This window comes from Petaurus breviceps, unplaced genomic scaffold, assembly GCF_028583685.1.
Source record: "Petaurus breviceps papuanus isolate PSGF00001 unplaced genomic scaffold, PetGlider_PUasm1.0 463, whole genome shotgun sequence".
Classification (NCBI taxonomy): Eukaryota; Metazoa; Chordata; class Mammalia; order Diprotodontia; family Petauridae; genus Petaurus; species Petaurus breviceps.
This window is the reverse complement of record NW_027186348.1, coordinates 1-14,104: the sequence shown is the minus strand read 5'-3', so window position 1 is coordinate 14,104 and position 14,104 is coordinate 1. Positions and strand designations below refer to the sequence as shown.

Sequence of the window (14,104 nt, the reverse complement as noted above, 5' to 3'; positions counted from 1 at the left end):
AGGGGGAGCCCTGGCTGGTCTCCTCCCACCTGGGATCCCAAAGCCCCTTTTGCCTTCTGGGTCTGTGTAGGAGGAGGGGCTGGAGAGCACCAGTAATAAGGTGGCCTTCCCATTCTGACAATCTTCATTTCCCAGCCTGGCTCTGCCTGCTTCCTCCTCCCTCAGCTGGTTCAGGTCTCTCCCCTGAAGTCAGGGCAGGGTCTTTTTTAACTCTTTTGGGACCTCCCCCCCTGTAAATCCCCACAGGTGGGGTCCTGCCCAGAAGAGAAAGGAAGGCCCTCTGCCTCTCTGGGATCATTCAGCCTCCCAGCTCAGCCTGCAGAGGACCCAGGCCTGGCCCAAGCAGGGAGCCTGGAGCCAGAGGGAATGGCCCCTGGGAGCTGCAGACCCCCAGCCCAGGTGAGTGCACTCTGTCCTCAGACTGGGCTGACCTCAGCCAGAGGCCATTTCCACAGACCTAGAAGACTGTCTGTGAGGCCAGCAATGCCCTGCCTAAGGACTGATTCTGTACAAAGAGGCAGGGACCAGAGCAGAGTAGTAACAGCATTGCCCTGCTCTCTCCTGGGTTTTGAAATGATCCAAGGCACTTTGGCATCTGGAGCACTAAGAGCCCCCTCCCCCACTACACCCCTCCTCCCCTCCCCTGCCCTCCCTTGCTGGTTTGTTTGAGGAAGTGTCAGGAAATAAGGCTTGAAGAAGACTGGAATATCAGGTGAAGATGGGCTTTGAATGCAGGGGAATTGTAGTTCATCCTGGTAGGGAGTCCAGGAAATGAGGTTATTGAATAGAGGAGTCCAGGATCAGACCTGTGATTTAGGAAGGTCCCTTTGTGGACCAAATGCAGGATGTGCTGGATTGGGGAGGGTCTTGAGGCTGGCTGGCCCAGCAACAGTCCAAGGGGGAGACAAGGAGAGCTGGTGCCCAGTATCAGGAGAGAAGGGGCTGTGTCTGAGAGATGTTGGAAGGCACAACTCACAGGCCTTGGCAACAGATTGGATAAAAGGGGAGAGAAGTGGGGGTTGAAGGAGGCATAGCTTGGTGGGACATTGTAATGTAATGTCAAGCAAAGCAACTTCCCAAGGTTCAGAATACCAGCATAGGGGCTCTCCATTTTATTCAGTGACAAACCAAGAACAGAGAAGATCAAAACATGACATCATTCAAAATACAGCATTTACTAAGTGTGATTAAATAATCTCCAAGTACTACCCCATCCCAGGACCTTCCAATCATTCAATCAATTACAAAGTCCCTGTTCTAAACACTACTCCACCCCTAGGCTGTACCTTCATTTAGTCCACCACAAAGCCCCTCTTCTCAAATGGAGATTAGTTTCCAAACATAAGTAAAGTACCTTCATTTGTTCAATCACAGAGCACAAAAAGGTCAAAAGTTCCCCACCCCTGGATCTCAATTGAATCTACCCCAGAGTTACATCAAGTTTAAACACAGCACTTAATACCCAAATGGAGGTCTTTTCTTCATCTTGACACTAGGCAAGTTCTCAGCAATCTTAGTTCCTGGGGAGACAAGGCTTAGCAGGGCCACAAGATAAATTGCCAGTCCCTTCATTAATTCATCCTCTGTCTGTAGAACAGTCCTAGAACCCCTGAAAACATTAGCAAAACCCTCTCCCAGGATTTCTGTAAACATACAAGAAAATCCTTCTTCAGGGTTTCTGAACCAACAGAAAGGTTCCCAGACCCCTGCAACAACAGCACTGTCCTTCACCAGTGGACAGTATTCACTCTCTGTCTGCAGGACAGTCTCAGGAGCTCTTAGCCAACAGCCAGGTTCCAGGATTCTTCAACAAAAGGACTGTCTTTCACCAGTGGACAAATCTGGCAAAACAACATCAAAACAGACAGACAAAGTACCAGCAAAACAGCCATGTCTCCTCAGTCCTTGGCAGGGGGGGGGGCAGGTCTCAAAAGTCCAGGGCAATTCAAAGTGGCCCCCAGCAATTCTCTCAGTCTCTCTCTCTACCTCCACAAGGGTACTGCCTCCAAAAAGTTCTTCTGCCTCTCTCTTGTCTCTCCAAATCTATGTCACCAGCTCCTCCCAGTTCAAGACTTTCTTTTCACATCAACAAGTCCATCCCACAGGTGGGATTAACAAGCTCTGGGTTTTAACACAATCAGTTTGAAAACCAAGCCAATACAGGGGAATCTTTAAATGCCATTACTATCACAGACATGACGTTTCCTCTGACAGTGGGAGGGAAGGGAAGGAGTTCTCTTGTGGACACAGTGTGTTAGGGATGCTGGGGGCCATGTTGGAGATGTCTGACAGGAGGCTGGGAGGGGAGCTAGGTCAGCCTGAATGGCTTTGGTTGTGAAAGGACAGTCTGGAGTGAAGGCTGAAATGAGGGTGGTTGGGTGGTCAGCACTGTGGTGAGCGAAGTGAACTGGCTGAGAAAACAGGTTTGATCTTCCAAGCACCTTGATTTATTAAGTAATCCTGACCAATTGCCCAACAAACCAGGACCTAAGCTCCCCTTAGGCCTGAATACTGGGGGAGACAGACATTTTATAGTAAAGGAATGGATCAAATAAGGCTGACTAATGAAAAGGAAACAATACAGCATTAAGTAATCTGATTTTTACTAGGATGGAAGAGTAGGAATTTTCCAAGTTGGTAGTGGGAGACTGAACGGGTGAGATTGCCTGAAATCAGAAAAGAAGGCCCCCAGGCCCTTGCAGCACCTGGGAGCCATCAAAGGACATGGAAGCCATCACTAATGAAGCTGGCCAGCTTGGGATGAACAGCTGTGAGAAGACACAGTGCATCAGTCCTTGGGTCTGCTGGGTTTCTGGGCAGCAGAGCCAAAGTCCTTGTTTGTGGGTGTCTAAGCAGGTGGTGGAGGTGGCCCAGGTTCCTGACCTTGCCTGGCTAGCCTCAAACAATCCCATAAGGTTTTCTCCCACTTCCCACAATCGAATCAAGGATTTTTCATAAGTTGGATATTGCATTAGACCCATAATCGAATAGAAGGGAAACTGAGCTAGTACCAGAATCTCACCACAGGATGACAAGAGTCAGTGTGGTTCACTCAATCCCCACAATTAACCACTTGCTGTCCTAATCCCCTCAATTTCCTCCATAGTCAACCAAGCACCTACTATGTGGGAGGCCCTGTGCTAAGGGCTGGGAATTCAAATATAAAAAATCAAACATAGTCCCTGTGGTTTTAAGTCTAGGCTCTGACCCTCATCAAGGGTGTGACTTCTGAGCAGACCTCTTCTGCTTAATTGATGAGCATTGGACTAAATGAATTCTGAAGTCTATGTCACTCTAAGTCTTGTGACTTTTGATGATTTAGGGGTTGGTGACATTCCAGGATGTGGCTGTGGACTTCACCCCAGAGGAGTGGGGCCTCTTGAGCCATCCTCAGAAGGAGTTGTACGTGGAGGTCATGCTGGAGAATGCTCAGAACGTGCTCTCTGTGGGTAAGGACACTTCCTCTGGAGCTATGAATCTACCAGCAAAGAAACTGCCTTCATTCCCTTCCTACTATTCAACATTTGGGGCATTTATCAGTGATTGAAAGGCACAAATATAGATCTCTTGTGTCCAATAGATCTTGAGTCCTTCTGCTGCCTAACTTTGCAGTAAAAGGTTTTTGCATTGGGTAACAAAGAGTTGGGGTTGTCTTTTGTTGCCCCTGAAGCTGTCCCTTACTGGTTCTAGGGAGCCTGAGGTCAAGGATCACACCAGTGTTTAAGAATCTCAGACTTGGAAGTGATCTCAGAGATTGATCTAGTCTGACCACTCCCTGAATGAGAATTTTATCTGCCAAATCTTTCTGGGGCAGCTTTTCCTTGGAGACTGGCAGTGCAGGGAAGCCCTTTCCTCCCAAAGCAGCCTCTTCCTCCTTGGGTTGGGTCTGGATTTTGGAAGACTCTAGTTGTTAACAAGCATAGATTTGTGCCTCACAGCTCCTGGTCTTACTCTTAGAAGCCTGGTATAGCAAGGGAGTCCTTGGTCTTCCTACTTACTCAAAATTCCAGCATAAATGGTGGGAAAGGAATGGAAGGGAATATAAGCATTTATGTATACCTACTATGTGCCATCAATGTGCCAAAAATGTTATTTAGTTTGATCCTAACAATCAGCCCTATGAAGTAGATGATATTATTACCCCCATTTTACAGTTGAGGAAACTCAGGCAAACAGATTAAGTGACTTGCTTTGGGAACTTTGCTGATAAGTGTTTGAGACCAGATTTGAACTCAGAGCTTCCTGAATCCAGGCCCAGGCCTCTCTGCACTGCACTACCAGCTGCCTCCTAGTGTCTAGATGTTGGAATCAAATTGTCCTTCTATGAAGGAAGTGGAGAAAACAGAATTTTCTTCTTCTATGTGATCTCCTTCCCATCTCCAACAAAGCTCCCCAAAGTAAACATCATGGAAGATGTTCTTGAACTTCCTGGGACCTTCCTTCCCTAAGGAGAGCTAAGTTACCAGTGTCTGTCCATCCTCCTCTCTTCCTTATTCCCACACCCAGGACTTCCAGCTCCCAGAGAAGGTGTGATCCCCCATTTTGGACCAGGGGAAGCACCATGGACCCTGGAGCCAGAAGACCCCAGAATATCCTGTCCAGGTCAGTGAGGGGAAAGCAGGTCTCTGAAGGCTGTTATCACAAGGGGTAGCTACATGTCACAGTGGAGGGAGTGCTAGAGTCATGGGTAGGAAGACCTGGCTTGCCATTCTTTTTCTGACACTTTAACAGTGGAATCCCAGGAAAGTCAGTGACCCTATGAACCTCAGTTTCCCCATCTGTGAAATGAAGGGGTTGGACACTATGGCCTTTCTCTTCCCTTCCACTGATAAAACTATGATCCCATAAGATCCACTGTTTGAACTTTGGGTCATGGAGCTCTCCTGAAGGAATCCAGAAGGGGCCTGGGCTGTCTGACACAGGCTCTTTCCTAGACCCTCTTCAAGTCAACAAGCACTTGTTAAGTGCCTGCTATATGGGAGGTCTCATGTTAAGTGTTGGGATTCAAAGGAAGGCAAGGGACATCCCCTGCTCCCAAGGAGCTCACAGACTAGTGGGGAAGACATGGACAGAGCCATGTACAACATGCTATATACATGTTAATTGGAGCTAGTCAAGGGAGGGAAGGCACTTAGATTAAGGAGGGTTGGCAGAGCCTCATTGTGGGGGGTGGTTTTGAGCTGGGGCTTCAAAGCAGCCAGAGGAGCATTCCAGGCATGAGGGGAGCCAGGGAAAGCCCACGGAGACTGGAGACAGTTTGTCCTGTTCAAGGCATAGGAAGGAGGCCTTTGCTGCTGGATTATAGCATGTGTGAAATGGGTGTGAGATGAAAGAAGACTGGAAAGGGAGGGGAGGGGCAGGTGAGGAAGGCCCCTAACAGGCCAGTAGAGGACTTTCTGTGCTACCTGGTGCTGGGGAGCCATTGTGATTCATTGAGGAGTCAGTGACGGGGTCAGCTGTGAGCTTTAGGAAGGTGAATTTGACAGCTGGGTAGAGCACTCACTGGCCCAGGGAGAGACTGGAGACAGTGAGACCAATCAGCAGTCCTTAGAAATACTGCAGGTAACTGGGGCCATGTTGAGAGGGAAGGGGGGATGTGTGTGAGAGGTTACCAAGGTGGAGTCAAAAGCACTTTAGTTAGTTAGTTTGGGACATGGTAGGAGGAAAACTCAAAGGGAGGAGGGTCACCAAACCTAGAGAAAAGAGAGTATCAAAGAAAGGGGTATGAGTGACAGAAGGTGCAGAGGGGTCAAGAAGGATGAGCATTGGGAAAAAGACCTTTGGCTTAGCCAGTAGGAGATCCCTGGTCACTTGGGAGGGAGGAGTTTCCATTGAACAGTGAAACTGGGAGCCAGAATGCAGTTTTATAGGAAGTAAGAGTAAAGGAGATGGAGGCCCCGGTGTAGATGGCCAGCTCGAGGTGTTTAGCCATGAAAGGGAAGAGAGACATAGGATGATATCTACTGGGGATGGATGGATAAAGTGAAGGTTGTTTGAGACCCGAAGAGAAATGGTTTCATTTGTGGCCGTAGGAAAAGAGCGAATAGAAAGGGAAAGATTGAAAATTGGTGTGAACATGGAGATGGTAGCGTGGGGAATATACTGGAGGAATGGGTGGGATGCAATGAGATCACTGGGGCATATCTGCCTTCTCAATCAGGAGGGCCCCCTTCCTAAGAGAAAGAAATAAAGGAGGAAAAGAGGGCATCTGATTTATGTGAGATGGGGGGGGGGGTAGGAGGAATCCTTGGTAAATATCCGCAATAGACCCAGGGAACCTGGTTTCATGGTTTTGTCTCTTTTCATTCAGCAGCTCATGAGTAGCACCAATGACCAGGGTCTTACCTGGATGTACTTCAAGGCTGAGGCTTGCATAAAGAAGAAAGACTAGATTCCAGGGATTGAGGAAGAGGTCAGGGCCTATTTGGGGAATGGCAGAGTTTGGGAGGAAATAGTGAAAATAATAATAATAGCTAACAATTATGCTTAGCCTCATCTGTGCCAAACGTTACAAATCTGATTCCATTTGATCACAGTGAGAATCTTAGAAAGCATGTGCTATTATTATCCACATTTTGCATATAAGGAAACTGAGGCACAGAGACAGCCCCTGACCTGCCAGGATCACATGATCAGTCATTTTCTGAGCTGGCTGTGGATTTGGGGTCTTCTGGACTTCAGGCTCCACTCTCTGTCCACTGTACCACCAGCTATATTGTGGTTTGTAACCAGACTGCCCTGAAAAGGTTCCTTCACATGTGAATGAGGCAGGAAATGGGAGGAAAACTGGACAAGTTATCTTCCTGAGAGCTGGGAAGTGTTTGTTTTTGGCTCTATCCAGTCAACAAAATGAACAGTGTGAGTTGTTAGGTACTATAGGAAAGGTGTTTTTCTACTGGCTAATGATAAGTATTGTGGTACATGATAAATGTACTTGAAGGCCAATTCCATGTATTGTTTTTTAAAGGATGTTTTTATGTTAAAGAAAATGGCAGAACTTCTCTAAGGAAACGATCTCTTCAGATATAACGTTTTTCTTGCCCCACTGGCACACTGGCTGTACTTTTACAAAAACTTCTGAATGCATGACTAATGCATTCCTTTAGAAATCTGCTTGATTGAAGGATATTAAGTATAGGACAAATCCAAATCAGAAAATAGCCATAAGATGGTAATAACACCCAGTGGTTGTGATGGTCCTGCATGGTTTGAAGATCACTTGTAAAGGGGCAGCTAGGTGGTGCAATGAACAGAGCACCCACCTTGGAGTCAGGAGGACCTGAGTTCAAATCCAGCCTCAGACACTTGACAGACTTACTAGCTGTGTGACCTTGGGCATGTCACATAAGGCCAATTGCCTTCCCCCCTAAAAAAAAAAAAACTCACTACTAAGGCATTCCTGGCTTCCACAGAGCCCTGAGTCTGTGCAAGTCTTTGTGCCATCCAGATCTGGTGAATTCGCTGCTGCTGAGATGTGCTTACAAGGTAACCTGGCTAACCGTTCTGTAGTGTAGTAACAGAAATAACCAGAGGATGCCTGGGACCATCCACTGGGAATCCCTTTGCCCTTGAGTTTCAGGCCTTTCTGGCTGTTGGGAAACAATTCCGGGTTGGCTTGAGAATCTGAGGGAACTTGCTGCCGCTGGGAGTGGTCAGGGCTCGGGGTAATCACTGGTGCCTGATGACAAGAGTTTGGAATCACAGCACAAACAGACCTGTTGTACTTGAAACATGTGTGTGCTTGTTTTCCCAGAGAAAAATGCTGATATATTTGCATCTATTGTATTTTTATTTTAAATATTTGTAAGAATATTGGGCAATTATTTTGTAGTAAAGGTTCCATTAAAGAATTTCTCACTCAAACCCCTCAAGCCAGTATCTTGATGCCCCAAATGGCTAAGGCTACAACAGGACCAGCAGTGAAGGGTGCTGGCCACTTCTGATGGAAAGATGAGGCCCAGGATAGGAAATACTCTTTCTGGAGAGCCAGTGCTTAGATTTTTGAAAAATTGCATTTTTTACAAAGATTTTGGACTTTTTAAAAATTAAGGATCAGAAGCTTTCAAACACAAATTTTTAAAACTAGATAATGGTTTTCCTAAAAAAGTGATGGGCCAGAATGGAATATCAGCATGCCTCAGCTGATTGCAAATAAACTGAGGTTGGCAGTCATGATGTGGTGTTAGACATGAGAACAGAAACGAATAAAGGGGATCACTGGGAAATGAAATGATGCCTATAGGCATGATCGGTAATGACATAATATGAATGATTAGTACATGTTCCAGAAATGCCAAATGTATGGATCCCAAATACAACATAAGAGAAGTTTGCTATAATACTGGAAATTACTACACTAGCACAGAGCTGTTCCTCAGCCTAGCAGGAGGAATCAGCAGACAAGGATTGTGAGAATGCATCAGAACTGGCCAAGAAAGAAAAGGAAGAGGGACCATGACCCAATAGAAAAGAGAGTCAACCAGGGCATTGACAGGGCACTGAAGGTCTGTAAAGGGGCAAGGAGAGGAAAGAGGCTGCGCGGGCCTGGGGGTCACAAGCCTTTTGGGAATGTGGGGGTCTCATGGCTTCTGGGAGGTCTCCAGAGGTACAGAATGCTAGCTGGCTGGTGGGGTGGCCATGGACAGAGAAGCTAACAGCCACCAGTGGGAGAAGACAAGGGTCTCAGGAGCCCATGCCCTGAGATTTCCTGCCCTCTCCCAGCAGGGTCCTGCAGAGCAGGAGACTCCTCCTGCTGGATATGCAGCATCTGTACCCATGGGGGGCTGCACACACCAAACTTAGGCTGCTGGTGTGAGTGCTGAGAGTATCGGACAGGATTGGGAGAAGACACACATTCAAATCCTGCCCCTGGCTCCTAGGAGCTGTGTGCCTTCTCTGAGCCTCAGGCAGAAATCTAAGGCTTCCCTACTTAAATGTTTCCTTACACCAAAAGTATGGCTCCTATAGTCAATGCAGAGAAGCAGAATCTTAATCTCTGGGAATCCCCCAATGATGATGACAAGCCAATGAATGGCAGTGACACAGAGGGATCTACAGTAATTAACTTCAGTCATTAAGAAGAAAAATGCTGGCCAGGAGACTATGTCAGGGATCATTGTCTAGTCCTGGTACTTGGCAATGGTCACCTTCTGTTCCAGAGTGAGATACTGTCCCCCTCCCTACAACCAGGGAACTTAGTGGTGCCTTCCCAAAGGAACTATTTTTCTAACGGCTGAGTGCAAACTGGCAATCACCATTTTTAATAAGCACAATTAACTTAACTACACAATGTGGCAAGAATTAAAGCTTTAGAAAACCCAACGAAATTTCCATTTCAAAAATGTCTGAACTCAAATTAATTCTTCACAGTACATTTCTCCTACTCTTCATTAACTTATATTTCTGAAGCAATACCTTTAAAACGATATTACAGACATTCCAAGGGTATACTTACATCAAGCACCTGTTAAAACTGCTGTTTATACCATGGTTTGTACACACACTGGTAAATGCAAACAAATATGCATTCAGTAATAAAATCGTTTCTAGAACTGTGAACAGAGCATGCCCAGTCATAGGATTTGGGTTTTCGTCTCAGCTGCAGGGATGTTAGGCCACTCTGTCATCAGAAGCTCATGGCTTGAGTTGGAAATGTAATAAGAATGCTGGTCCTGCCTGTGTTGCACATTTGTCATGAGCATCCAAAGTTATTGTATGTGAAGCTCTTTGTAAATGAAATCATCCTGGGAATGTGACCTAATGGCACTTTCAAATGACTTCCTTTTCCCTAGGGAAATAGACTACAAATTAATTCATTCCTTTCTGTCACTCAGGGGAAGAGGATATGTTTGTGTTATGTGCATATGTCACTGTACATATTTCTGTGTTTCCTTCAGATGGAGGGACAAGGCTTGAAATGAGGAAGGCTACCGCCAAGCTGAACATTGCTTCTGAAGACTCACAACAGCAAAGATTCATGGAAAATGGTCACTGTGACTTCAGTCTGAGAGAAATCTGTGACTCTGATATCAGCATCAAGAAAAAACAAAAGACTCACTGTGAATTTGATAAAGAGAGAAAGAGTTTCAGACAATGTTCAGCCCCAATTTCCTGTAAGAAAAGGACGTCAGGGAACAGCTGCTCACAAGATCATAAATATACAGAAAGCATGACTGGACAGGTAAGGCTTGTTGAGTCTCATCAGAAACCTCTGGAAGTGCAAACTTACCAAGGTGATAAATGGGAGATGACCTTCAGCTTGAATTCAGAACTAAGTAGATCTGAGAAAAGTCATACAGGAGAAATGCTTTATATCTGTAATGAAGGTGAGAAGGTCTACAGTCACAATTCAAAGCTCATTGACCACCTGAAAATTCAAAATGGAAAGAAATATTATGCATGTAATGAATGTGGAAAAGCCTTTAAGCAGCATTCATCCCTTATTTCTCATCAGCAAATTCATCCTAGAGAGAATTCTCTTGAGTGTCATGAATGTGGTGAATCTTTCAGTGAAAACTCATCCCTTATTTTACATCAGAGAATCCACACTAGAGAAAAACTTTATGAATGTAATCATTGCAGAAAAACTTTCAGACAAATGTCTAGTCTTGCTGAACATCAGAGAATTCACACTGGGGAAAAACCTTACCAGTGTGATAAATGTGGAAAGGCTTTCAGACATAGCTCAAGACTTGCTAAGCATCAAAAAATCCACACTGGTGAGAAACCTTATGAATGTAACCAATGTGGAAAGACTTTCAGGTGCAACTCCAAACTTGTTCTTCATCAGAGAATCCACACTGGAGAAAAACTTTATAAATGTAATCAGTGTGGAAAGGCTTTCACACAGAGCTCCACTCTTGGTATACACCAGAGAGTTCACACAGGAGAGAAACCTTATGAATGTAATCAGTGTGGAAAGGCTTTCACACAGAGCTCAAGCCTTGCTAAACATCAGAGAATCCACACTGGAGAGAAACCTTATGAATGTAATCAATGTGGAAAGGCTTTCAGGTGCAACTCCAAACTTATTCTACATCAGAGAATCCACAATGGAAAAAAACCTTATGAATGTAACCAATGTGGACTGAGTTTCAGACATAGCTCAAGTCTTGCTAATCATCAAAAAATCCACACTGATGAGAAACCTTATGAATGTAATCAATGTGGACAGAGTTTCAGACACAGCTCAAGTCTTTCTAATCATCAAAAAATCCACACTGGTGAGAAACCTTATGAATGTAACCAATGTGGAAAGACTTTCAGGTGCAACTCCAAACTTATTCTACACCAGAGAATCCACACTGGAGAAACACTTTATGAATGTAATCTATGTGGAAAGGCTTTCACACAGAGCTCCAGTCTTGGTCTACACCAGCGAGTTCACACTGGAGAGAAACCTTATGAATGTAATCAGTGTGGAAAGGCTTTTACACAGAGCTCAAGCCTTGCTAAACATCAAAAAATCCATACTGGTGAGAAACCTTATGAATGTAACCAATGTGGAAAGACTTTCATGTGTAACTCCAAACTTGTTCTACATCAGAGAATCCACACTGGAGAAAAACTCTATGAATGTAATCTATGTGGAAAGGCTTTCACACAGAGCTCCACTCTTGCCCTACACCAGCGAGTTCACACTGGAGAGAAACCTTATGAATGTAATCAGTGTGGAAAGGCTTTTACACAGAGCTCAAGCCTTGCTAAACATCAGAGAATCCACACTGGAGAAAAACCCCACAAATGTAATCAGTGTGGAAAGGCTTTTACACAGAGCTCAAGCCTTGGTAAACATCAGAGAATTCACACTGGAGAAAAACCTTATAAATGTAATCAATGTGGAAAGAATTTCAGACAGACGTCCACTCTTGCTGAACATAAGAGAATGCACACTGGAGAGAAACCTTATGAATGTAATCAGTGTGGAAAGACTTTCAGCTTCAATTCCAGACTTGCTTTACATCAGAGGATTCACACTGGAGAGAAACCTTACAAATGTGATCAGTGTGGAAAGACTTTCAGACTCAGCTCCCATCTTGTTCTACATCAGAGAATCCACACTGGGGAAAAACCTTATGAATGTAATCAATGTGGCAAAACCTTCAGACAACAGTCATCCCTTATTTCCCATCGGAGAATTCATAATAGAAATCTTATCACTGTACTAAATGAGGAAAGACATTCAAATGGAACATAGAACTCATTAGACATCAGAAGAGTCAATGTGGGGTCAAGTTCTATAGGGACTCAATGTGGGAAGACCTTCAGTCAGAGATCATCTCTTACTTTATATCAAATGCTTCCTAGTGGAAAAAAATTATGCATGTGCTCAACGGTTACATGCACATTGCATGTTAGATTTAATAGTAAATGCTATAATAAACTTAATAGAATGGGCTCACTTTATTTCATGGTTGTGAATTTTAAAATGAAAAATCAAGTATCACTAATTCCTCTTCATCATTTTTGCCAATTTTGAAGGCATTCTCTCTCTTGAATATAGTGATTTAATTGTTTATTTCTGCTGAAACATTTGATATAACTGAGGATAAAGAAAAGAAGAGATGGCCCAGAATGAAAGGAGATAGGGAAGGGAGGGCTTCCTGGAGAAGGTGAGATTTTAGCTGAGACTTGAAAAAAAAAAACAGGGAGGACAGGAGCTGTGAAGATGAAGAGGAGAGCCAGGCAGGGGGTGGCCAGAGGGAATGCCTGGAGGTGGGAGATGGAGGATGTTGTGCCAGGAAGAGCCAGAAGCCCAGTGTCACTGCATCAAAAACTACATCGTGGGGCGGTGTCAGGTGCCTGTAATATAATGGAAGTTAAACATCCCCCTGTATTGGCTTGGTTGAGAGTTAAAACCCAGAGCTTGTGAATCCCACTTGTGGGATGGACTTAAAAGAGAGGGCTGAACTGGGAGGCGCTGGTGAAGAGGATTTAGAGAGGCACAAGCAGAGAGAGGCAGAAGAATTTTTTGGAAGCAGCATCTTGGAGGCAGAGAGAGAGAGGATTGCTGAGGGCCAGGTCAAGCTGCCCAGGACTTTTGAGAGCTGCCACCCAGAGCTGCCAAGGACTGAGAAGACATGGCTGTGATGCCGGTACTTTGCCTGTTTTAATGTTGTTTTGCCAGATTCATCCACTGGTGAAGGACAGTGCTGTTGCAGAGGTTGTGGAACCTTGCTGTTGCTTCAGAAGCCCTGAAGAAGGATTTTCTTGTATGTTTACAGAAATCCTGGAAGAGGGTCTTGCTGATGTTTTCAGGGGTCCTAGGACTGTTCTGCAGACAGACAATGAATTAATGAGGACACTGGCAATGTATCTTGTGGCCTTGTTAAGCTTTGTCTTCCCAGGAACAGAGATTGCTGAGAACTTGACTCAGGTCAAGATGAAGAAAAGAACTCTCTTTGAGTATTAAATGCTGTGACAATATCTTAAGCTTATTGTGTCTCTGGAGTAGATGGCCTATTCTGTTGTGATCCAGGGGTGGGGAACTTTTGAATTTTTTTTTTTTTTGGTGCCCTATGACTGACCAAATGAATGCACTTTGTTTATGATTGGAAACTAATCTCCATTTGCTGAAGAGGGGCTTTGTGATTGACTAAATAAATGTACTTCCCAGGGGTGGAGTAGTACTTTGTCGAATTACACTTGGTGAATGCTGTATTTTGATTCTCTCTGTTATTAATTTGTCACTGAATAAAATGGAGAGCAGCTATGCTCATATTTTGAACCTTGGGAAGTTGCCTTTGGTTGGCATTACAATGTCACAGGACTGGAAACACGGAGGGGGCTATAATGGGCTTTGGATGCCACACAGATTTTGCATTTGCTCCTGGAGGGAAAGAGGGCCAGTGCAGTTTGTTGAATTGGGGGGTGGCCTTGTTTGATCTTTGATTTAGGAAGATCATTTTGGCAGCTGAATGGAGGATGGGCTGGAGTGGGGAGAGACAGGAGGCAGGTAGCCCCACCAGCAGCTATGGCCCTGGCCCAGACGTGAGGTGATGAGGGTGTGCCCCAGGGTGAGGGCAGAGTCAGGAGGGAAGGGGATATTGGAGAGATGCTGCTGAGGGGGAGTCAAGAGGCTTGGACAACAGCTTGGATGTTGGGG

At 45.1% G+C, this 14,104-nt stretch overlaps 1 protein-coding gene across 1 annotated transcript; it reads left to right on the top strand.

The window, feature by feature from the left end:
* Positions 1–224: 224 nt before the first annotated feature.
* On the top strand, positions 225–13,731 carry LOC138171741 (zinc finger protein 420-like). The gene is made up of 4 exons (XM_069101386.1): positions 225–399; positions 3,323–3,449; positions 4,507–4,602; positions 9,897–13,731. The coding sequence occupies exons 1-4, from the start codon at positions 367–369 to the stop codon at positions 12,194–12,196; spliced, it is 2,556 nt and encodes an 851-aa protein (XP_068957487.1). The 5' UTR covers positions 225–366; the 3' UTR covers positions 12,197–13,731.
* Positions 13,732–14,104: the final 373 nt, after the last annotated feature.

Excerpts from the sequence above, each read along its gene's own strand:
- LOC138171741 (XM_069101386.1), top strand. The coding sequence starts at position 367 with ATGGCCCCTGGGAGCTGCAGACCCCCAGCCCAG. Across the intron at positions 400-3,322 it reads GCTGCAGACCCCCAGCCCAG|GGGTTGGTGACATTCCAGGA; the intron begins GTGAGTGCACTC and ends TTGATGATTTAG. Across the intron at positions 3,450-4,506 it reads TCAGAACGTGCTCTCTGTGG|GACTTCCAGCTCCCAGAGAA; the intron begins GTAAGGACACTT and ends TCCCACACCCAG.